The sequence below is a fragment of the Schistocerca piceifrons genome, chromosome 6 (genome assembly GCF_021461385.2).
Source record: "Schistocerca piceifrons isolate TAMUIC-IGC-003096 chromosome 6, iqSchPice1.1, whole genome shotgun sequence".
Lineage (NCBI taxonomy): Eukaryota > Metazoa > Arthropoda > Insecta > Orthoptera > Acrididae > Schistocerca > Schistocerca piceifrons.
Genome location: NC_060143.1, coordinates 89,554,255 through 89,578,423, shown reverse-complemented (window position 1 = coordinate 89,578,423; position 24,169 = coordinate 89,554,255). Strand labels below are relative to the sequence as shown.

The 24,169-nt window shown below is 44.9% G+C and overlaps 1 protein-coding gene across 2 annotated transcripts in view; it reads left to right on the top strand.

Moving 5' to 3' along the window:
- Window positions 1–451: 451 nt before the first annotated feature.
- The window catches only part of LOC124802963 (heterogeneous nuclear ribonucleoprotein A1, A2/B1 homolog), a 53,312-nt gene continuing 29,594 nt past the window's right edge, over window positions 452–24,169 (top strand). For both annotated transcript variants that reach the window (XM_047264054.1, XM_047264053.1), the window contains exons 1-4: window positions 452–606; window positions 4,071–4,216; window positions 15,178–15,509; window positions 18,628–18,867. In XM_047264054.1, coding sequence (XP_047120010.1) covers window positions 586–606; window positions 4,071–4,216; window positions 15,178–15,509; window positions 18,628–18,867 — 739 coding nt within the window. In that variant the 5' untranslated portion in view covers window positions 452–585. The remainder of the gene's footprint in view (window positions 607–4,070; window positions 4,217–15,177; window positions 15,510–18,627; window positions 18,868–24,169) is intronic.

Here is a 24,169-nt window from a genome sequence, read left to right as displayed (position 1 = left end):
ATATTTTGAGAGTGAAGCTTCAAGTTCATTTTACACAGTATGAGCTCAAAAAGTTTGTGAATTACGGTACTGTAATGTAAATTTTTGTTCTCGTAATCAGAATTTATATAGCTTTACATTGTGATCTCATTACTGAGAACTGGCCCATGCTGCTTCTGATAGTAGTACAACTTTTCGTTGCGAGACCCTGTGTTTTTTGCTTATCAGGGACCGCCATTTTACTAACGTAATCGCCTGATAAGAATGTGGCAAAGCCTATCCAAAGATGATACTAAACTCCGTATTGCTAACTCCATTTTGCAAGGGTATTTTGCATACATTCCATTGAACTTTTTTTCCTAATGTGATAACCTAAAATTCTTACTTAGTCATGGTTAATTTTTAAGAGAGTTCATCTTTATACGTACTGGTGAATAACAGTGTTTTTTCGTAGGACTAGCTTTTGGCATGAAGTACTCACGAAACAGTTGGCTACAGTGAGTTTGGAGTTCATTTTCTTTTCTTCGCTGGACGTGGACGCTGGCATAGTGGAATTCAAGCGTGTTTTAGTTTGGAAGGCGATATTGCTGAAGGTGTGAGGAGAAAATGGTCAAGTCGGAACCGGAGGTGAGCCAGAACATTTGCTAAGTTTCTGATTAATTCTGCGCGGTGTTCTTTTCGTAATTTTTCTGTAAAAACATTACATGTAAGTGGAGCGGGAACATTCCTTAAATCATTATGGAGGTACTTTGGAATATTGGCATAGAGAATCCTTCTATGCCGGTTGGAAATAATTGTGTGAAAACCTTAATGTAATTAAATAGTTCTACGAACGTGAGGTTTTCATTATTAAATCTCATAAAATCTAGCAGTGAAATGTGCAAATACCGGACTCGATTCGGCAACATGTGCATAAAATTCAAAATATTTGCACCTCAATCGACAGAAACATTACCATGCTGAAAAACAGAAAAAATATATGGTAATCTCGGCACGGAGTGATTTTTTTATGGATTAAATTTGTTGCCTTTTTTTTCCCTGTAGGCTGGTGACGATGTAATTCCTTCATTTGTTTCTTATCTGTAGATGCTTCTTCGGAACAAACTTTGTAAATTACATTAAATCATATTCGTCGTCAAGAAACGAACAAATTGACTTCCGCGTTTGTTAGGACTTGGTTTATAAGTCAGATTTGTTACGTGCATGTAATACGTGATGATAGTAAATGTGCAGGATAAGGACAATTTCGGCCAGTGCTATTAAATAGTACTGGATTGTGCATTTTACTGCGAGGAGTATCTTCACGGCTGCGTACAGCAGCTATGGAAAGTGTGTATTATTGATAAGTTTATCCTACTTAAGGGTTGAAAATTGAACACATGTACTGGTGTCTGGGAGGTCAAATTATATAAACAAATTAGATGCAGGCTTGTTGTCGGTGCCCTACTCTTGCAGCCATCTGGGTGTTTACTGCTTGAGTGTAGGTCCTGAATATTGTAAAATTGCTGAATGTTTATTTTTCTCCTTTTTCAAAATCAGGTTATGCATTCGAAAATTATGGAATGTATGGAGGGAAGGTATTTTATGAAGAGGAAAAACCACGCTGTTGTTGCTGTACACTTCGTAAAATTTTCGCTCTTTACTTGAGAAATACACTGCTGAGGTGGGGTGGGGGGTTTCCATTGTCAAGTGGGACAGTTGCACTAAGTATTTGAACAGTCGAAGACTAATATGATGAATAGTGTAAATAGAAATAAAGATTGATGGTCATCATAAGGAAAGTTTTTAACCTTCTCTTTAACTCTGGATGTTTGAAGTTAACTCCGCTGTTACCAACTTTAAAACTTTGTCATGAGTAGTACAGCAAGAGGACGTCACGTTGCTCACCATTATATAAGAGCGGTGTGAATTACAATACTTATTTTCTTTTGAAAACATTGGATTCACACTAACAAGTTTTCAGTTAGTGTGGTATTGGACAGACTGAGCAATAGTGCAACCTGAGGTCTTAAGTTAGGTTCAAAGGTGACACACTTCTTAGTTGGCTCTGCCGACGAACGTTAAAGCTGAGACTATGTGGTAGCAAATTGACCTGTAGTGAAGTGTAGAAAAGCAAATGGGGGATCCAGTTTTCTACATGATGAATCATCAATAAATGTTACATTATTAAAACTTGTAAAAACTGTAGTTGAAAACTCACTGGTGGGAGGAAGAATTGTCAGGTTAAACTTGTGCGAAGTTGTCCGCTTTGTTAACTTAGAATTAAATTTTAGTATCACTTGAAAATTGAATCAGTTGTTTACACATTTTGATCTCGCTTCCTAATAAAACAACTGGTGGGGAAAGTTTTGGTAACTATAATTTCAGTACAGTATTACTGTAACAGGAGTATCCAGTTATTTTGCATACAAAATTTACCACTTAAATATTAAGCTCACCAACTAACAAAAATGTCTAATTTCCTGAATAGTTGTAACATAAAAAATGCAAAACCTCAGTGAAACATGTCTGGGTAAAGAAAAAACAGAAAAAATTGTTCTACTGAAGGTGGACCCACTCAAAAAACAAATTTGTAAGCAAACACAGTTTCTGTGGTGGAAAACTTGATCCTTTGTTCTTTCGGGTGCCCCCGGCGAAAGTCAGTACCTTGCTGGTCGCTGGAAATTGCTGAGGTTGTTACAGAACTTCGAGCTCTACAGTAACATCAGCGGCATCCTTCCCTAGAGCACCTAATAGCTTTGAAACAGTTTTGTGGCCATGTTCGCCAGCTTATAATATGACAGAAACAGGAGTGTTGGGAGAGCTATGTGTCGATCATTGGGCACCATACATCACCTTCCCAAGTCTGGACGAAGATCAGATGTGTTTGTGGTTACCAGACCCTGACAGGTGTTACTGGTATTAACATCAATGGTATGTTATCCACTGACGCAAATGCTATTGCCGAGCACTTTGCTGAGCTCTATGCTCGAGCCTCAGCATCAGAATATTATCCCCCATTATTTCACACCCTCAAACAATGGATGGAAAGGAAAGCCCTCTTGTACACTGAACGTCACAGCAAACCCTATAATGCTCCATTTACAAAGTGGGAGCTCCTCATTATCCTTTCACATTGCCACAACACAGCTCCTGGGCCAGATTGGATTCAGTCAGATGATCAAACCCATCTTATCCGACTACAAGTGACATAATCTCGTCATCTTCAACCAGATCTGGTGCGATGGTGTCTTTCCATTGCAATGGCGGAGAGCACCATCACTCTAGTGCTTAAACCCGGTAAAAACCTGCTTGATTTGTATAACTATTGGCCTATCAGCCTCACCAACATTCTTTGTAAGCTGTTAGAATGTGTGGTAAGTCGGCGGTTGTGTTGGGTCCTGCAGTCACGTGGCCTACTGGCTCCATGCCAGGGCAGTTTCCATTGGGGATGCTCTACCACTGATAATCTAGTTTCCATATAGTATGCCATCTGAACAGCCTTTTCCAGGCACCAACACCTGTCTGCCGTCCTTCTTGATTTGCAAAAAGCATATGACGCCACCTGGTGACATCATATCCTTGCCACATGATGTGAGTGGGGTCTCGAGGGCCAGTTCCCGTTTTTTTTTGTTTTTAAAATCCAAAATTTCCTATCGCTCCATACTGTGTGTGTCCAAGTTAGTGCCTCCCATAGTCCTCCCGCCCTGCCCCCCATAACCTATGGTCACTATCAAAAGTATCAACTACCACCTCGAGACCTACCATGCTGCTAATTTCATATGTTGCTATGCAACTACTGCTAATGTGATCATTCTTTTCAAAGATGCACTTCTTCAAAGTGCGCAGGTAGGAACTATTCCTTGAGTGCTATATGAAAAAGGTTGTCCACAAGTTTACCAACTGTATAGAAAATGTTTACTTTTGGTTATCTGCTTCATCTTAAAAATACGAACTTAGTTATGTATTTTGCACAAAAAGTAATCCCAGACTTGATTTTCCTTTTTTTTTTTTTTTTGAAACCCCTGTGTGCTGCTTTTACAGGTATTGTTGAATTGCAAACACGATTATATTGTTACGAAGTTTTAGTATAATTGATTTTCTGCTTTTAGGGGGACAGGCCAGAACCAGAACATGTCAGGAAGCTGTTCATCGGTGGTCTGGACTACCGAACAACAGATGAGTCCCTGAAGAAGCATTTTGAACAATGGGGTGAAATTGTTGACGTTGTAGTCATGAAGGATCCTGGTACAAAGAGGTTAGTGTTAATGAAAGAAGCTATAATTTTCCATATTTTTTCTGTATCATATAAGTTTTTTGTAAATAATGAGCACCTTAGTAATTATACTAATGGGGTGTATGTGTGTCAGAATGTGTAGCATGGAGAAATACGGTAGCAAGGGGTAGAGCACAGTATTACACATACGGTCACAAGTATTTTGGAGGGTATGCTGATAATTTAGTGTTTTTGGTGTTTGTTTCTAGGTAATTTCATGACAACTATTTTACCATTGGTCATATAAATCCACTTAAATACTTCACAAGCCACTATATGGTACGTGATGGTGTGTACCATGTACCATTACTAATTATTCCATTTCCTTATCCCACTTGCATATGGAGTGAGCAGAAAAGGACTCTGCTTGCCTCCATATGAGCCTTAATTGATCTTACTTTCTTTGCTTTCTGTGTGTGAAATGTAGCTTTGTGCCAATAAAATTGTACTGGCATCAACTGCAAATGGCAGAATGTTGTCTTGCCTCAAGCAATTACCAATTTGAATCTGAAGCATATCACTAATGTTGATTGAACCTACTGGTAAGAGATTACAACACTCCTCAGAATTGCTTCAATGTTTCTCTCACTTGAGCAGTACTAAATAATGGAGTACTAATGTTCTATACTTTGTCTCATTTATAGGTAAACCACACTTTCTTAGAATTGCCAATAAACCAAAGTTGACCATTTGCGTTCCCAACTGTGGACCTTATATGCTTGTTCCAAAGATAAGCCTAGATATTTAATTGGTGTGATGAGAGCAGGCCACCATTCATATACCAAAATGGAAATTATGTCCAAACATTTCTGTATTCTTCTACAGTCACATAACGTTTACACTTTCCCATGCACTAAGGCATCATGAGCAAATTGTTGTAGATTGCTGCTCACCCTATCTGTCAGATCATTCGTGTACATAAGAGAACGAGAGTGGTCCTATTGTACATTTGTCTATAAATACTCTCAAGGATAATATACAAAAGTGGTCCTATCACTTTTGACAAAACCCTTGTCTGACTAATACTCACGGTCACATACTAGGCTCTATTACTTAAAAGTGAAGGCTATGACATTGGGACCACATATTATTTCAAACTTTGCTCACCTTTAGTAGGCCATTAAAACATAATGGGTCAAGTAGTAAGGTGCACTACTCTGGCAGTTCCGAGAAAATTGCAAGAGAAGTTTCACGCGTCTATTAGGTAACTGATGTATCTGTGTGAAGGTAAGAAATCATTGGGCTCAAGCAGTTAGTGTTTGTAATTTGATAGAGTTTCATGGATGAGGTGACTGTTCGAAACTCGCTAACACTTATTTTTTAATCACTGGTCCATTATGTCATTTGATAGGTAATATAATGAAATCACATGCGTTTTCATGGGGTTGTAGTAAATTTCATATGTTGGCTATTTCTAATTAAGTTTCCAAGGAAATGGATCAGGCTTGGAAAGATAGTCAAACCATGATAAAAAGTGATGCAAATGACATTATTCACAACCAGTGATGTAGTAAATCACAATATACTAGACCACAAGAGTAATGTACACTCGTCGGATGTGCTCTAGACATCACACATAGCAGAATGGTATATGTGGTACAGACATGGAAAACGTTAATTGAAACTGCATTTACATCATCAAATGCAATTTTGCTGCATGTACTGGGAATTTTCTTCAGATAGTTTGGATGCAAACCATGTGCTAGTGCAACATTTTGGCAAATATAGGTGCTTACAGTTGGTGGTGTACAGTGGAATGGATCCTAATAGCATATATGTGAAAAGCAGTTTTTCGCTCATTGTCAATCAGAAATGAACAGTTCTGAAAGCGCGTGACCAAGTTTTTTACTTGGCAAAATAAATAAATAAATGGTGCATGGTTGACTTTAACTGTGCAAGTGGGAAGACCATTGATAAAGGTGAGACTTCCTGGCAGATTAAAACTGTGTGCCGGACTGAGACTCGAACTCGGGCTGTGGCTAAGCCGTGTCTGCGCGATATACTTCCTTTCAGGAGTGCTAGTTCTGTAAGGTTGGCAGGAGAGCTTCTGTTAAGTTTGGAAGGTAGGAACTGAGGCACTGGCAGAAGTAAAGCTGTGAGGACAGGGCGTGAGTTGTGCTTGGGTAGCTCAGATGGTAGAGCACTTGCCCACGAAAGGCAAATGCCCCAAGTTCAAGTCTCGGTCCGGCACACAGTTTTAATCTGCCAGGAAGTCTCATATCATCGCACACTCCGGTGCAGAGTGAAAATCTCATACTGGGAACATTGATAAAGGTGTCACCACATAAATCAGGATTCTGGACTTCTTTGCACTTGATATCCAGCACGGTAGCCAGACCGTTGTGGTGGGGTTACCATGTACCCTGGTGGTTGTAGCCCCCTGACCACACAGGGATCGCTCTGCTGATGCTTGCGCCGTTAACTCCTCATGTATGCTAAGGGGTAGAGGCCCATTCCCCTGGGGCATCGGGACTCCCGGCTATGGCCATCCTGCCAGGTGGCCTTTGATGCAGCTGCGTGGCACCTGTGGGGAGGGCCCCTGGTCAGAGTGGGTGGCATCAGGGCAGATGACGTGCGATAAAGTGTAGTCCATCATCTCTTGCTGGTGGTGAAACACCAGCAGTCTCTTAAGTGTTCACAAGCTCAATTAAACGCACAGAAGTACGAACCCAAATCGTTCCACCCTGGCCACACAATGGGAGGAACATCAGGCTAGGATGTCAGCAGATCTTATTTGCCCCAGTACCTCGTATGTATGAGAGCTGATGGGAATCTTTAATGACAATGAAGCCTCAGTTTTTTGTTGAGCATTTAGAGGACAAGTCTTGGGGCTTGTCCAAAAGGAGATCTGGCATCCTCTGCCCAGTCATGGGCGTTGCTCGCTTGTGACAAGCTGGGGAACGTTTCTGTAACAATCATGCCCCATAAGAACTTAAATATGGTCCAGGGTATCATACCACACAGGGACCTTCTTTTGTAGTCCGACGATGAGCTGCACGCCAATTTAGAGTGGCGAGGTGTACATCTCGTCCGGCGTGCCCACTGGAGTCGGAGGGATAATCAGGTTGCCACGGTTGCCTTCATCTTAACCTTTGAGGGTGATACGTTGCCAGAGGACGTCAAGGTGATGGCCTACCGCTGTGATGTAAAGCCCTATATCTGTCCCCCTGATGCAGTGCTTTAAGTGCTGGTAGTTGGCAATATGTCTTCCCGCTGTACTTCTAGTGTCACATGTCGAGGTTGGGAACACCCATCACATGCCAATTCTCCGTGTGCCCCGCCTACCGTCTGTGCCAACTGTGGAGAGCACCATTTGCCATGCTCGCCAGACTGCAGGATTCTCCAGAAAGAAAGTAAAATCATGGAGTACAAGACCCTGGATCAACTGACGTACACTGAGGCTAAGAGAAAATTTGAATGCCTGCGTCCTGTGCGTATGGCATAGTCTTAGCCACCGCTACAACAGTTCTGGCACCATCAGCTCCGCAAACTCCAGTCACCTCTCAGAGCCGGAAGACTACACTACACCTACCCCCTTGATGGTGGCAGGCATTTCCCTCCCACCCCAACCCTCTAGCCCATGGCTTCCAGTTTTCAGCCCCAAAGTCTGTCCCCCTCTTCCAAGCCGGAGAAGTGTAAGTCTTCTTAGGTTTCTCTCACTAAGAAGGGGTCCCTTGGGTCACTCCCTTTCCAGGTTTCTGCTAGTGGGAAAGATGACACCCACCTGTGTCTGAAGGGCCCAAAAGCAGCTGGTCGTAGGGCTTCATGCTCATCTACAGTCCAGGAGACTTGAGCCAGTGAAGTCCTCCCAGCCAGGGAAACCAAAGGAGCAGCGAGACAAATCCAACAAGAAAACCCCCAAGACCAAGGAAATTGCAGTGGCGCACACACACCACCAGTACCTAAAAGCTCTGCGTCTGAGAATGGGGTGGAGATTTCAGCGTCTGCCGAGGACCTAGATCTCACCAGGCCCTCGGACACAATGAATAGAGACTGCTTAGGCAATAAGTCAGTGGCAGCAGGTGACTGAGGTGTAAAGTGCCTCATTAAATGTTCCATGCCTTCCCAGAGGAATTGCGGTGGCTTTTTCCACCACCTGGCTGAGCTACGGCAACTGTTAAGCAGTAAAACTGGTATCTGAATTGCCCTCCAGGAAACCTGGTTCCCGGCAATGCAGAAGACTCCTTGGCTATAAGGGATGTAGTGACTATAATAGTGTCAGGTGGAGTTTTCGTTTATGTGCTAAACTCGGTCTGTAGTGAAACAGTGCCCCTTCAAACCCCTCTTGAAGCAGTGGCTGTCAGAATGATGCCGCAGGAAATAACTGTCTGCAATGTATATCTTCCTCCAGATGGTGCAGTACACCAGAACGTATTGGCTGCACTGATTGATCAACTCCCTAAACCTTTCCTACTTTTATAAGCTTTTAACGCCCATAATCCCTTGTGGGGTGGCACTGTGCGTACTGTCAGAGGCAGAGATGTCGAAACTTCACTGTCTCAGTGTGACCTCTGCCTCTTAAATACTGGGGCCTCCATACATTTCAGTGTGGCTCATGGTAGTTACTCGGTCATTGATTTATCAATTTACAGGACTTCTCCCATCTATCCACTGGAAAGCACATGATGACCGGTGTGGTATTGACCACTTCTCCATCTTCCTGTCACTGCCCCAGCATCAGGCACACGGACGCCTGCCCAGATGGGATTTGAACAAGGCGGACTGGGAACTTTCACCTCTGCTGTCACCACCGAATCTCCCCCGCGTGGGAACATAGTGATGGTTGAGCAGGTGACTACAACAATTGTTTCTGCATCAGAAAACACAATCCCTTGCTCTTTAGGGTGCCCGAGGTGTAAGGCGGTCCCTTGGTGGTCGCCAGAAGTCGCTGAAGCAATTTAAGGAGCGTCGGTGAACTCTACAGCGGCATAAGCGGCACCCTTACCTGGAGCACCTCATAGCCTTTAAACAGCTCTGTGCCCGTGTTTGCTACCTTATCAAACGATGGAAGCAGGAGCGTTGGGAAGGTGACATATGGCACTTAATGGTCGAGACGTATCTCTCCCAAGTCTGGGCAAAGGTAAAACGTCTTCTCAGGTACTAGACCTCAACAGGTGTTCCCAGTGTTACCATAAATGGCTTGTTATCTACCGATGCAAACGCGATTGCCGAGCACTTTTCTGAGCACTTTGCTTGAGCCTCTGCGTCGGAGAACTACACCCCAGCCTTTCGCGCTCTCAAATGGCGGCAGGAAGGAACATTCTGTCATTAACTACATGCCACAGTGAATCCTATAATGCCCCGTTTACAGAGTGGGAGCTCCTTAATGCCCTTGCACATTGCCCTGACACAGCTCCTAGTCCTGATCAGATCCACAGCCAGATGATTAAACATGTCTCATCTGACAAGCGACATATTCTAGTCATCTACAACTGGACCTGGTGTGATACCATCTTTCCATTACAATGGTGGGAAAGCACCATCGTTCTGGTGATCAAACCCGGCAAAAACCTGCTTGATGTGGAAAGCTATCGGCCTATCAGCCTCAACAACGTTCTTTGTAAGCTGCTGGAACATATGGTATGTCAGTGGTTGGGTTGGGTCAGGTCTTCGAGTCACGTGGCCTACTGGCTCCATGTCAGGGTGGCTTTCGCCAGGGTCGTTCTACCACTGTTAATCTTGTGTCCCTTGAGTCTGCCATCCGAACAGCCTTTTCCAGACAGCAACACGTGGTTGCCATCTTTTTTTTACTTACGTAAAGCATATGACACAACCTGGTGACATCAAATCCTTGCCACATTGTGCAAGTGGGGTCTCTGGGGGCCCGCTCCCTATTTTTATCCAAAATTTCCTGTCGCTCCGTACTTTTCATGTCCAAGTTGGTGCCTCCCATGGTTCCAGCCATGTCCAGGAGAATGGAGTCCCGCAGGGCTCTGTATTGAATGTGTCTATTTTTAGTGGCCATTAATGATCTGGCAGCAGCTGTAGGGCCCTCCGCCTCACCTTATCTGTATGCAGACGACTTCTGCATTTTTGTACTGCTGCTCCAGTACTGGTGTTGCTGAGCGTCACCTACAGGGAGCCATCCACAAGGTGTAGTCATGGGCTCTAGCCCATGGCTTCCAGTTTTCAGCCGCAAAGTCGTGTCGTGCACTTTTGTCGGTCTCATGTCATTTATCCAAACCCAGAACTTTACCTTCATGATGATCCACTCACTGTAGTGCAGACGTATATATTCTTAGGACTGGTTTTTGATGCTCAATTGACTTCGCTTCCTCATCTTCGTCAGCTTAAGTGGAAGTGCTGGCAGCACCTCAATGTTCTCTGTTGCCTGAGCAACATCAATTGGGGTGCAGATAGCTCTACTCTGCTACGGCTCTACAGAATCCTTGTCCAGTCCCAAATTGACTATGGGTGTGTGGTTTATGGTTCGTCAGTGCCCTCAGTGTTGCATTTACTCAACACTGTGCACCACTGTGGGGTTTGAATAGCGACAGGAGCTATTAGGAAGAGTCTGGTGACCAGCATACTGGTGGAGGCTGGGGTCCCTCCACTACAGATCAGATGTGCACAACTGCTTGCCAGTTATGCAGCACAAATTCGTAGTTCTCCTGAGAATCTGAATTACAGTCTCCTTTTCCCGTCCAGCTCCTGCTTCGGCGGCCCAGTTCGGGGCTAATGATTGCGGTTTGCATGCGGTCCCTTCTCTCCGAACTGGAGTCTTTCCCTTTACCACCTCTACTCGCAGTCCATTCACTTACGCCTCCATGGTGTATACCTCGGCTGCAGCTTTGTCTGGACCTTTTGCATGGCCCTAAGGACTCCATTAACCCTGCGGCTCTCTACTGTCACTTCCTTAGATTCTTGGCATGTTCCGGGGCTCTGAAGCAGTTTACACAGATGTCTCGATGGCTGATGGTAGCATTGGCTTTGACTACGTTCACGGTTGCCATATTGAACAGCATTCCTTACCATTGACTGCAGTGTATTCACTGCAGAGATGGTGGCTATTTCTCGTGCACTCCAGTATCTCCGTTCATGCCCTGGGGAGTCTTTCCTATTATGTACCGACTCCTTGAGCAGCCTGAAAACTATCGACCAGTGCTACCCTTGTCATTCTTTGGTAGTGTCCATCCAGGAGTCCATCTATGCCCTGGATCAGTCCAGTTGTTCAGTGGTGTTCGTCTGGACCCCTGGTCACATCAGAATCCCAGGAAATGAACTTGCTGACAGGCTGGTCAGACTGACTACGTGGAAACCACTTCTGGAGATGGGTATCCCCGCAACTGACCTGCGTTCGTTATTACATCGTAAGGTTTAAAAGCTTTGGGAGACCAAATTGCAAATTCTCAGTACGCACAACAAACTATGCGCCATTAAGGGGACCACAACTGTGTGGAAGTCTTCGGTGTGGGCTTCTCACCAGGACTCCGTGGTTCTCTGCCAGTGCTGCATTCGCAGTGCCTGGGCGACCCACAACTACCTCCTGTGCTGTGAAGACCCACCTCAGTGTCAGTGTGGCACCTGGTTGACAGTGGCCCATGTTCTTCTGCTCTGTCCTCCTTTGGTTGTCTTGTGACTTCATCTTCGGTTGACGGACTCATTACCATTGATTTTAGCAGACAATGCCTCATTGACTGATTTGGTTTTACGTTTCATCCATGAGATAGGGTTTTATCATTCGATTTGAGTTTCAGCGCATGTCCTTTGTCCCTCTGTGTCGTCCACTCCAGTGCTTTTAGGATGGAGGTTTTATTGTGTTGCAGGGTGGCTGGCTTTTTCTTTTTATTTTCGTAGTCGGCCAGCCACTGTATTCTGCTTCCTTGTTTTACTTTGTTCTGACTGTTCCTTGCATCTCCATTTTCCTGTCCTCTTTTGTTCCCTGTAGTGTTCGTTGCATTAGGAACAAGGGAATGATGACCTTGTGGTTTTGTTCCTTTGCCCCTCTTTTAAACCAAGCAAATCAGGATTCATTTGATGCCCAAAAATCTATGATTAGGAAAAATTCTCTCTTACTACATTAGGTGGCATGACACTAGTGAAAATGAACTGTAGAGCTGTGTGGCAAGGTTCCCATCCTTTCAACAAGTTACAATGACTTTTGTAAAGTCTGTTGTTAATTTCTTAACAGTTTGTTGCATTTTTGGTCCAAACTTAACTGTAGTCTCTCGCAAACACAAACAGTACAGTGTTAACTCACCAGACACCATTATCGCATATTTGCTGTGTTAGTGTGTTACCGTGTTCATATTGTGCCTTGTAGCATACTTTTTTTTTGATTTTTCAGTGAGAGTTCTGTTTTAAGTTGACTGGTACTGGCAGCCTGTCTGGTCTGTATCGATCACCAATTTTTTGTTGAACTTGGGCATAAAGTCCTTCATCTGCAGTTGAAACAGAAAGTTTCCAGTGTTTCTTCCCCCAATTCACAGATTCCCAGTTACTTACAAATGTCATGATCTTCCTCTGCTGAATTCTGTGTTATTGATTGAATTTCTTAGCCCATGAAAGTGATGCTTTAAAGATGATGCCCTCAGATTGAAATTGGCGTGCAGCTGCCAAAACCCACTGCTGTAAAATCCTGGTTGTTACCTGAAACATAAAATCAAAGTTGCATATCATGGTCATAATCTGTTGTTAAAATACCCAGCTAAATTTGTGGTCACACGTAATGTCATGTCGACAGACAAATATTTTCATAAAGTGCAGTGGATACTACTACCACTACTTCCACGGTATATAAACTGCCTTTTTGGTATAAATGCCATACCTCATTAAATACTTTGGAGCTTTCTACGTGGGTTTCGTCCAGCTCTCTTCAGAGTACAGTTTGAGTGACAGCTTTCCTGGAGGGCAGTAAATTTATGGATGTTGTTAAAAAAGCTTCAGCAATTTACTGTTAAAATTTTGATGTTTGAAATTCCTTCACTTTGTGTGCAGTCTGATTTTGCTCTGTGCATATCGACTGGAGAGTGTTCATCGGAAGACATCAAACTACCACCTATGCTAAAAAAATGTGCACTCCACAAGTACTCTGCTACCAAGTAACTTCTTCTTTTGTGTACAGCACCCCAGATCTATTGACAGTCCTAAAATTCTCCACACCATAATGCAGGGCCAGAGATCTGCAACCTTGGACGTCATAGAATCTGCGGAGCTTCTGGTTGGACCCTCCAGTAGGCTTCAAGCCAAATCCTGATCAGTTCTGGACACCATACTGCAAACTATAATCTTTCACCAAGTGAATGAGGCCAGCAGCTTTCACTTCGGCCATCACTCTTGAAGAACTGCAGGTAGGCTCAGAATCCAACACGTCATTGGTGCCAAGATTAGCCATGACTTGCAGATGACTGTGGCCTGCACCCTGGATAGTTGCAAGTATGGGTTTCTCCATATCTCTGATGTGGCCTTCACCCAGCCTAAGAGTTCTTTCCAGCCCTGGATGCTATTTCTGTAACTAGCAAACCCTGTCCCCATGCGGCTGCTTCGACCCTGTTGGGGTAGTGGCCACTTGGCCCACTAACAGAGTGAACCGGCAAGGCCAGGCAGCTGGTCCCCAAATACCACCACCCCCCCCCCCCCCCCCCCCAAATTGGGTTTGCTATTAGGTGTCTTTGCAGTAGAGACTGTGAGTGAAACAATTGATACTTGAGATGTGCCATGTCAGCTTTTCTGCAGTCACAACATGCTGAAGCAGCAACCTGCAAATGGCTGACCACGGCTGAAATTATTTGCATTGGATTGCGAACTGCAGCTAGCTACTTCAGAGTTGGCACACAGCATGCACACTTCCTATTCAATCTACTACCAAAATTCAAATGAAAAAATAGTTATCAATTAGATAATGAACCCTGTTGTCTTTTAGAAATGGATTTACACTACCAAACTTGTTTGGAAAAACAAAAACAAAAAAATGCGAACCCAAGCTACTAGGAACTACTGACGTCATTGTCACTGACAGTAGTTCACTGCCTGCTGATATCAAGTAATGCAGCTGAAAATTACACTACATAATTACATAACTCACTCAGTTAACAAATATGCAAACTCTTACAACAAAATAAATAGCACTGCTAAAAACAGATAAACAATCACTCTTCACTTATGCTCAGCCTGTAAGAATACCACTAAACTAACAATGTATACAACCTGTGTACAGATGATAAGCTACTGCTGAACTCCTCTGCTATAAGACTGTTACTCTGGTATTGGTAACAGAGGAAGGGAAGAGCTTTTACATAAACAAATAAGCAAAATAGTGTTCATTGTGTACATGTGTTTGAGTAGTAGAAGAAATGATGGGGATGTAAAGTGGGACTAATAGAGAAAGTGAGCAATTAGGCTGGGTAACAGTATTCTGTCTGTACAGAATATATAGCATGCCAAACTTGGTTTGTGTACATCAGTTTTTCCTTATGTACAACTGGTCCAAAATGAGGGCAGAGGTCTTCTGCTACGTCTGTTTGTCATCTATACCTTTATTTTTGCTTTTGTTTTTATATTCCTTCATTATCTCCTCAGTTTATTACCTCAGAGTTTTCCCAAAACTATTGAACTGCTCGTGGGAGGTTCACTCTTTGATATTTATAATATGTAATTATTGTCAACTCTTTAATTTTGTTGTCAAGGCACAGATTACAGTCCCCCTTCTCTCTCTCTCTCTCTCTCTCTCTCTCTCTCTCTCTCTCTCTCTCTCTGTGTCTGTCTGTCTGTGTGTGTGTGTGTGTGTGTGTGTGTGTGTGTGTTTTTAAGTTGATTTGAAAATTCAAGATAAGGTAAAGATACAACGGTTGGTGTTTCATTTAGTGATGTTCTTCAAACATATTGGTCTTATAGTAGCAAACCTATTTAGCTTAAACCTGTAGTTTATTCCTGTAGGCTCGATTATCATTTTCAATTTCTTACTTTGAATTTGGGAGATGCAATATTTATATTGTTGCCTGTAGGTCCCGTGGCTTTGGTTTCATCACATATTCAAGGGCACACATGGTGGATGATGCACAAGCTGCACGGCCTCATAAAGTGGACGGGCGTGTGGTGGAACCAAAACGTGCAGTTCCTCGCACAGAAATTGGCAGGCCAGAAGCTGGTGCCACAGTGAAAAAGTTATTTGTTGGTGGCCTCAAAGAAGAGGTGGAAGAAGATGACCTTCGTGAATATTTCCAACAGTTTGGGACTATTGTGTCATGTGCAATTGTTCTCGATAAAGAAACAAGGAAAAAGAGGGGCTTCGGTTTTGTGGAGTTTGATGATTATGATCCAGTTGACAAAATATGTCGTAAGTACTTTTTTATTCATTTTGGATTGTAATTAGAATAGTTGCAGCAACCAGATTTTTATTACTCGCGCAATTTGTGGTAAACTGTGCCGAAAACTAAGAATTGAATTTGTAGGTATCAGCAGCTAACTTTTTGAAATGGTTCTTGGAGTATACAATTTTCTGTGAAAGGTATCTGTATAATTACTGTGATGTCTGCCTGGACTGCTTTTGTTGAAATGTCTCTTTGCAGAGGCCTGGTTGGTAGAACATTTTCACATGGAAATGGATCTTCGTTCAGTTAGCTGGTTCAAGTGGACAGTGCAAACCTTTAAAACAATCTGGTTCATGTGAATAGTGCACACCTTAAAAATAATAATGGAAAACCTAAAGTGAATGACTGGTTAGTGGACAACCTTATGGACACCTGCTGCAACTCATTTATATTATGCTGGCTCAGCCTGATTTGTTAGCCTTTTTTGCATATGAGATGGTTTCCAGTTTTTCTTTGGAAAATGCTGCTGTTGGGGCAACTATCTGAAAACAATGCAAATTAACTGATGAAGGCATTAAATGCTCTAGATATCTTGGAATCAAACAATGAAAAATCCAGGATGGAATGTAACTATATTAGGGAAGGAAAGTTGCTACTCCATACATAGCGGAGATGCTGAGTCGCAGATAGGCACAACCAAAAGATTCTCACAATTATAGCTTTCAGCCATTAAGGTCTTTGTCAAGAACACATGCACATGCATGCAATTTACACACAAGACTGCAGTCTCAGGCAACTGAAACCACACATTATTAGGATCTTTGTTGTGCCGATAGGCTCTCTGCTATATGGTAAGTAGCAACTTTCCTTCTCTAATATTGTTAGAGATCTTGGAATCTGACTTGTGAATTGTAGATAATCATGTAATGCATCATCTGATGAGCAGCCAAAATTGTGTGTTTGAAATTAATTTTACTTAGATTTAAAACCTATTGAAGGAACTCAGTCTTGTAAATGACCTGGAAAAGTGTGCTTGCAGTAGAAACATAAAATTTTTAAAATACCTCTCATAGTATTGCTTAACAAATAGGTCAAGGACTGAAGTCGATATAGAACATCTAAAACAGGGACAATCATTGTGCCTATATAAACCAAGCTTTAAAAATTTATTTCGCTATGTTACTTGGCTGAGAGACTATCTCTATTGTGAGAGAACTAAAGGTAGTGGCAATACTGGTCAAGAACTGACATAAGGTAGCTTTCTAATGATGATTTTAGATGGGCTCTAGAATCGGCAGTGCATGATACACTATGCGGTCTACCAGCTCCTGTTCCTTTGCTTAAGCTGTTGCGAATCTCGTTGTCATTTTAAACCTTCCAAACCAGATCAGAGCCGCAGTTAATCACTGATAGGTCAACATGGCCACTGTTCTTACTTACACTGGAAAATTGTCAGTTGCAGGAGGTTTGAACTCTGCTCCATGGGGCGTGGGTTCTGTCAGCTCACCTGCAGGCAGATGCAGGTGGCTAGGCTACTAAGATACGACAGTTTGAATTGGAGAAATGTTTCAATTAAATGCTTATATTAACTCTCAATTAAGTGTGTACATCATACTCCTTCTTGCAGGTCTCCACTTCACACCCAAGTTATTGTCTACAATTTCATCCTTTTCCTTTGCTCATTAGTGTGTGTGTCTGCACTGCTTGACATCAAAATTGGTAAAGGCACCAATTTCCTCCAAATATTCTCTCTTGAAACAGACCATTTGCCATCAAATATCTTAACTTCACACTTTAGACAATATGAAAACTGGCGGGCAAGCTACCTATTACTGCTGCATGTTAACGAAGTCCTGCACACACAAACTTACAGTGAAACATGTTACACAGTCTTAATCTGTCTACACCTGAAGACTTAAGCAGTGCCCGTAAGAAATCTGCCAAATGAACTGTATGTTCAGTTAACTGGGTATATTTGAATGTAGTATTCAGGGATTGGTCAATTAGATTATGAATCTCATCCACAAAGCTACTCAGACATCTATTGGTCATCAGGACAACTAAGTCATTACTGTTCTGCCAGATTATTCATACAAAAGTGTTTCTCAAGGTAGTCTTTATTATTACCACCACCTCTTCCCCCCCTCCCCCTCCCCCTTCCAAAGTGCGTGCGCGCGCACACACACACACACACACACACACACACACACACACACACACACACACACACACACACACACACAGAGAGAGAGAGAGAGAGAGAGAGAGAGAGAGAGAGAGAGAGAGAGAGAGAGAGAGAGAGAGAGACTGGCAGTGAGGTAAGGTAGACCCATCCCCACTCTCTCACTCTTGTACTTAAAATATCAGGTGTCAGAGACGGTGGAAAGCTGAGTGTCTCTAGAATTTACACTGAAATTCTTGAGGCACTACATACTTAGTCATGAAAATACTGTTTTTTACTTTTTGTCTGTGTGAGACTTTCCCAAAAAGATTGCATTATACCATTAAAAATACTCCGTAAAGTAGAAACAAGCTGCCATAAAGGAAACTCAAATGACTTGCAGCATATTTCATTAATTACGCCATAAATGAGTGTAGACATAAACTCTCAAAAGGACTTCATGGCACTATCAGAATATTGTGGAAACTGAGGTTGCTATACTCATGATGAAGAGTACAAGAAAACTAATAGTGAGAAAAAAATTAGTGTGTCTTCAAAAAGGGCAATAATTTCCAATCGGTTCTTTGGGTGAACATCTATAAGAAAATACTAGGAAGTTCTGAACATATGTGAAGTCAATGAACAAATCCAATAAACTTACAAACTAATCTTTTATATATTATAATGGTGTTGGAAATATCAAATTGTAGATTACAAATTCTGTTAAGCATGAAAAACAGGCTCACCAATGTTTGGAAAGTGTCTGTGTATGTGTACTCACAGCCAGTGCGCCCCCCTCTCTCTCTCTCTCTCTCTCTCTCTCTCTCTCTCTCTCTCTCCCCCTCCCTCCCTCCCTCCCTCCCCCCTCCCTCTTCTGTCCTCCAAATGTTGCCTCTTGGAACAGACCATTTGCCATTAAATAACACGCTGCACATTTTACACAATAGTCACTCTAAATTTCTGTTAATCTTACGGTTTTTCAGTTTCAAGAAATCACCAGATTAATGGAAAACACATAGATGTGAAAAAAGCATTGCCAAAGGGTGATGTAGGATTGAGCCGTGGAGGACCTGGGGGGCGTGGAATGGACGGACCCCGAGGAGGAGGAGGAATGGGTGGTGGAAGTAGTTGGGGTGCCCGTGGTGGCAGAGGAGACTGGGGCAATGGCCCTGGTTTTGGAGGAGGATTTGATGGTGGCAGAGGCATGGATGATGGTTGGAGAGGTAAGTGCAGTAATATAATAATGTTTTGTTCTATGTTCTGTAATATTTAGTGGTAGATAACATTATTTCCATACCTCACTTGTGTACTCTTCTATTTATGATGATACCACATGTGCGAATGCACTATAATAGAATGAAAAATAGTTTCATGGGGCTATGAGAGGTTGTGTTTTTTCATTTGATTTAGTTAGGTGTCATTCAAAAGCCTCACCTGGAAACAGATTGTATTCAAAGATTTTCGCTCTGTTTGCTTTTTTAACACTTTTTCTCACACCTTTCTCGGCTTTTTAAATTGTGGTTCCCACTTTGGGTTTGACCTCCAGTTTCCAAATTTTACGAAAGTGTGGGCTGTTTGGGAAGGACGCCTTACTGTTGGGTATTAACTCTCCACTGTGCCTTCCCAGGGAGTCCACAACTCTTTTGCGGATACGTGTGTGTCGAACACGGGGCCTGAGCTATTGCAGCTCTTTCCTTTCCGGGTTGCATACCTTCCCTTTCCACATCCATCCCTGTCCCCAATGCTTCCCCCCACCTCCTGCCCCCTTCCTTTCCCCTTCCCCTTTTCCCTCTCTTTGGGAGTATGTTTTGCTCCTAGGTCCGGAGACGGACGCTTGTGAATGTATGATCCGGTTTCTTTTCTTTTATCTCTCTAATGGAAAGTCTCTGTCCTTCCTTTGTTCTTATCTCTTCCTTTGTTCTTATCTCTTCCTTTGTTCTTATCTCTTCCTTTGTTCTTATCTCTTCCTTTGTTCTTATCTCTTCCTTTGTTCTTATCTCTTCCTTTGTTCTTATCTCTTCCTTTGTTCTTATCTCTTCCTTTGTTCTTATCTCTTCCTTTGTTCTTATCTCTTCCTTTGTTCTTATCTCTTCCTTTGTTCTTATCTCTTCCTTTGTTCTTATCTCTTCCTTTGTTCTTATCTCTTCCTTTGTTCTTATCTCTTCCTTTGTTCTTATCTCTTCCTTTGTTCTTATCTCTTCCTTTGTTCTTATCTCTTCCTTTGTTCTTATCTCTTCCTTTGTTCTTATCTCTTCCTTTGTTCTTATCTCTTCCTTTGTTCTTATCTCTTCCTTTGTTCTTATCTCTTCCTTTGTTCTTATCTCTTCCTTTGTTCTTATCTCTTCCTTTGTTCTTATCTCTTCCTTTGTTCTTATCTCTTCCTTTGTTCTTATCTCTTCCTTTGTTCTTATCTCTTCCTTTGTTCTTATCTTCTTTTCCTTCTTCTCTGCTGTGGTGATTGAGAATTCTTCTCTTCTTTCCTTTTCTTTGTTCCTCCATTTCTCTCTCTTTCCTGTGCATGTCTGGAGGCCAACCCTCCAGCCTCCCACACATAGCTGGTGATGGGATAACGCGTAAATCCCCGCCCAGGGTAGACAAGTAGAACACTTACCCCTGTGGGTCCGGGGTAAGAATAGGCCCGAGGTATTCCTGCCTGTCGTAAGAGGCGACTAAAAGGAGTTTCAACCGTTTCGGCCTTCCATGTGATGGTCCCAGTTGGGGTTTGACCTCCATTTTTCAAAATTCAGCAGAAGTACGAGCCTTTTAGGGAAGGACGCCTTACGTGGTGTACCACTGGTCCTCAGTGCACTAAGACCTTGGCACTCAGCATTGTACTGGCATTGTAACCATACCCACTATTCCTCAAATTGGGCCTAAACGCCTGATGGGTTGTACAAGTTACGCCCATAGTGCGTCCCCATCTGCACCTACGATCATGATGGAATTTCCATGGCACCAGAAATCCAGCACGGTAGCCAGCCCGTTGTGGTGGGGTCGTCATGTACCCTCTAGGTTGTAGCCCCCTGGCAACACAGGGGTCGTACTGCCGATACCTGAGCTGCACCCTCCCCACGTCGGCCAAGGAGTAGATGTCAGTCTCCTTGGGGCATCAGGACTCCCAGCAACGGTCACCCTGCCAGGTGGCCCTTGCTGAGGCTGGGTGGCGCCCGTGGGGAGAGCCCCTGGTCGGAGTGGATGGTATCGGGACGGATGTTTCGCAGATGAAACGTCAACACGTATCAGGTCGCTCTGCGGCAGAGTCTTTTGAAAGGAAAGGTACTGTCTCTGTCTCTGGTTCTGGTTCTACTGCCCTTTCCCCCTTGGCCACTCCCTGGGAGGAGGGACAGGCCCGCCGGCTTGGGCGAAGTACTTCCCCCCGCTATTTGGTCTATTCTCGAACCGAGGGGGGGGGACGTTCGGCACCTCCAAGCCCATGTTCTTTGTTCAGCACATTGAGGACATCTTCGGGGAAATCGAGGCTCTCAGTAAGATGCGTTCGGGGTCTGTTGTTATAAAGACCACCTCTGCCACACAGTCGGCGGCGCTCCAGGCGTGCGACCGCCTAGGGGACATCCCAGTGTCCATTGTCCCGCATCTGGCACTAAATAGGACGCAGGGGGTTATTTTACATCGGGACCTCCTGCTGCAATCTGATGAGGAGCTCAGGGCCAACCTGGAGCGCCGAGGCGTGCATTTCGTCTGGCGAATCCAGCGCGGCCCGAAAGACCATCGCGTCGACATCGGGGCCTTTATCCTCGCCTTCGAGGGAGACGTTCTCCCGGAGAAGGTAAAGGTGATGTGCTACCGGTGCCACATGCGACCTTACGTCCCGCCTCCTATGCGCTGTTTTCGGTGTTTGCACTTTGGGCACATGGCGTCACGGTGTGAGGCTGAGCCCCTTTGTGGCGATTGTGGATGTCCTCTTCGTGAGGAACATACATACACCCCACCACCTCGGTGCATTAATTGTCCCGGCATCCACTCGCCTAGATCCTTAGACTGCCCCGCGTATCAGAAGGAGAAGAAGATACAAGAACTCAAAACTTTGGATCGTCTCTCTTATTCTGAGGCCAGGAAGAAGTATGACCGCCTCCATCCCATGCCGTTGACCACTTCGTTTGCCTCAGTTGTGTCCACTCCTTCCGCGGTATCCTCACCCCTATCCTGTCCCCCCTCCGTCTCCTCCCCCCATCCAGGGTCTATGCCTCCGCCTCCCAAATCCCTCCCTCCCAAATCCTCCTCCCCCGTGGCCCCCGCCCCCTCTGCCCCAGGGGTCCCCCCCTCCCCCCCGCCACGCCTGAGAAGCGATCCTCTTTTCTCAGGCGTCCATCGGGGAAACGTTCCGGACCCCAGCTTCCGAGGTCCGGTGTTCCAAAACGGACCCCGCACGTGAGGACCTTCTTCGGGTCCAGCCCACCATCCCTGTGCCGCCTCGGACTTCCAAGAAGGCCTCCAAGACGAAGTCTCTATCCCCCTCTCCACCCCGGTGCATTTCGTCTGACGCTCCATCCGTGAGTCGCTGCTCCCGGCCGTCCTCAGTTTCGCCGGGACGCTCTGCTGCCAGGTGCTCAGCTGGCCTCTCGTCGGCAAATGATGCTGCCCCTCCTACACAACCAGGGACAGCGGCCGCAGCTGGCGACGACTCGATGGAACAGGATCTGCCTCCCGCCGGTTGTAGCGTTGTTCCCTCGAAACCTGGCCCTCCGCGGCCGTCGAGGTGACCAGCTCTTCCCCCGTCTCGTTCCCCCTCTTTTTTGACTCGCAATGGCCTTGTTACATTGGAACATAAGAGGTATTCGATCTAATCGGGAGGAATTACAACTGCTCCTCCGCCTGCACTGTCCGCTCGTCCTTGGTCTCCAGGAAACCAAGTTGCGCCCGACTGACCGTATTGCCTTTACCCACTATACCTCGGAGCGGTATGACCTCACCCCTGTGGACGGTATCCCAGCTCATGGTGGGGTCATGTTGCTCGTTCGGGACGATGTCTATTACCATCCCATCCCATTGACCACCCCACTCCAAGCAATAGCTGTCCGTATTACTCTTTCTGCTTTTACTTTTTCAGTTTGTACCATCTACACTCCGTCATCCGCAGTCAGTCGGGCTGACATGATGCACCTGATTGTTCAGCTTCCCCCGCCGTTTTTATTGTTTGGCGACTTCAATGCCCATCATCCCCTTTGGGGCTCTCCTGCATCCTGTTAAAGAGGCTCACTCTTGGCGGATGTCTTCAACCATCTCAATCTTGTCTGCCCCCCCAGGGGGTCCACAACTCTTTCGTGGATACGTGCGTGGCGAGCACGGGGCCCCGAGCCATTGCAGCCTTCTTTCTCTCCCGGGCTGCATTTCCTTTCCCTTCCCCTCCTTTCCCCTCCATACCCCTTTCCCCTCACCCTCTCCTCCCCCTCTATTGGTGTCCTTGCTTATGTTGGCCCCCGCTATCCTCCTGGTTCTGTTGGTTTTACACTCTGGCTTTGTTGCGTAATCATCTCCTCCTTTTGGCATTCCTTGGTCCCCCTCTGGGGTTTGACCTCCATTCCAAAATTTCTCTTCCGTAGTGTGAGCCATTTGGGGAAGAGCACCTTACCTAGTGTCTCCGACGTGTGCCCTCCTAGTATATTCCACCTTTCTTCTACGTCGTTGTCTGATGCTAGGGTGCATAGCCAGCACGGTAGCCAGCCCGTGTGGTGGGGTCGCTATGTACCCTTATGGTTGAGCCCCCTGAACACACAGGGATCACACTTCTGATACCTGAGCTGTGACCTCCTCATGCATGCCTTGGAGTGGTTGCTCGTCATCCTGGAGCATCAGAACTCCCGGCAATGGCCGCCGTGCCAGACGGCCCTTGCTGTGGCTGGGTGGCGCCCGTGAGGAGAGCCCCTGATCGGAGTGGGTGGTATCAGGGCGGACGCTATGCAGATGAAACGCATAAGGGTCCAAACCTCTGGCCGCTCTTCTGCGGCCGTCTCTCTGCGTGGTACTGATTCCTCAAGTGCTGCTTCTCTTGCCCCTTCGGCCTTCCCTTCCGTGGCTACCCCCTGGGAGGAGGGTCAGGCCCGTCGTCTAGGGGCAAAACCTTTCCCCCGTTATCTAGTTTGCACCAGGACTGATGGAGATACTTTCACCAGTGTCAAACCTTTATTCTTTGTGGAACACATTGAAGACAAGTTCGGCGAAGTGGACTCCCTGAGCAAGATGCGGTCGGGTTCGTTACTGATAAAAACTGCTTCGGCTGCCCAATCTGCGGCCCTTCGTGCCTGTACCCATCTTGGCACAATTCCCGTGTCCATTACCCCTCACCAGTCTCTAAATATGGTACAAGGTGTGATTTTTCACAGAGACCTCATCCTTCAAACTGATGAGGAACTTCGGGACAATCTCGGACGGCGGGGTGTTCACTTTGTTCGGCGTGTTCAGAAGGGTCCTAAAGATAATCGTATTGATACTGGTGCCTTTATCCTGGCCTTTGAAGGGGATACCCTTCCTGAGAAAGTTAAGATTATGGTCTATCGCTGTGATGTG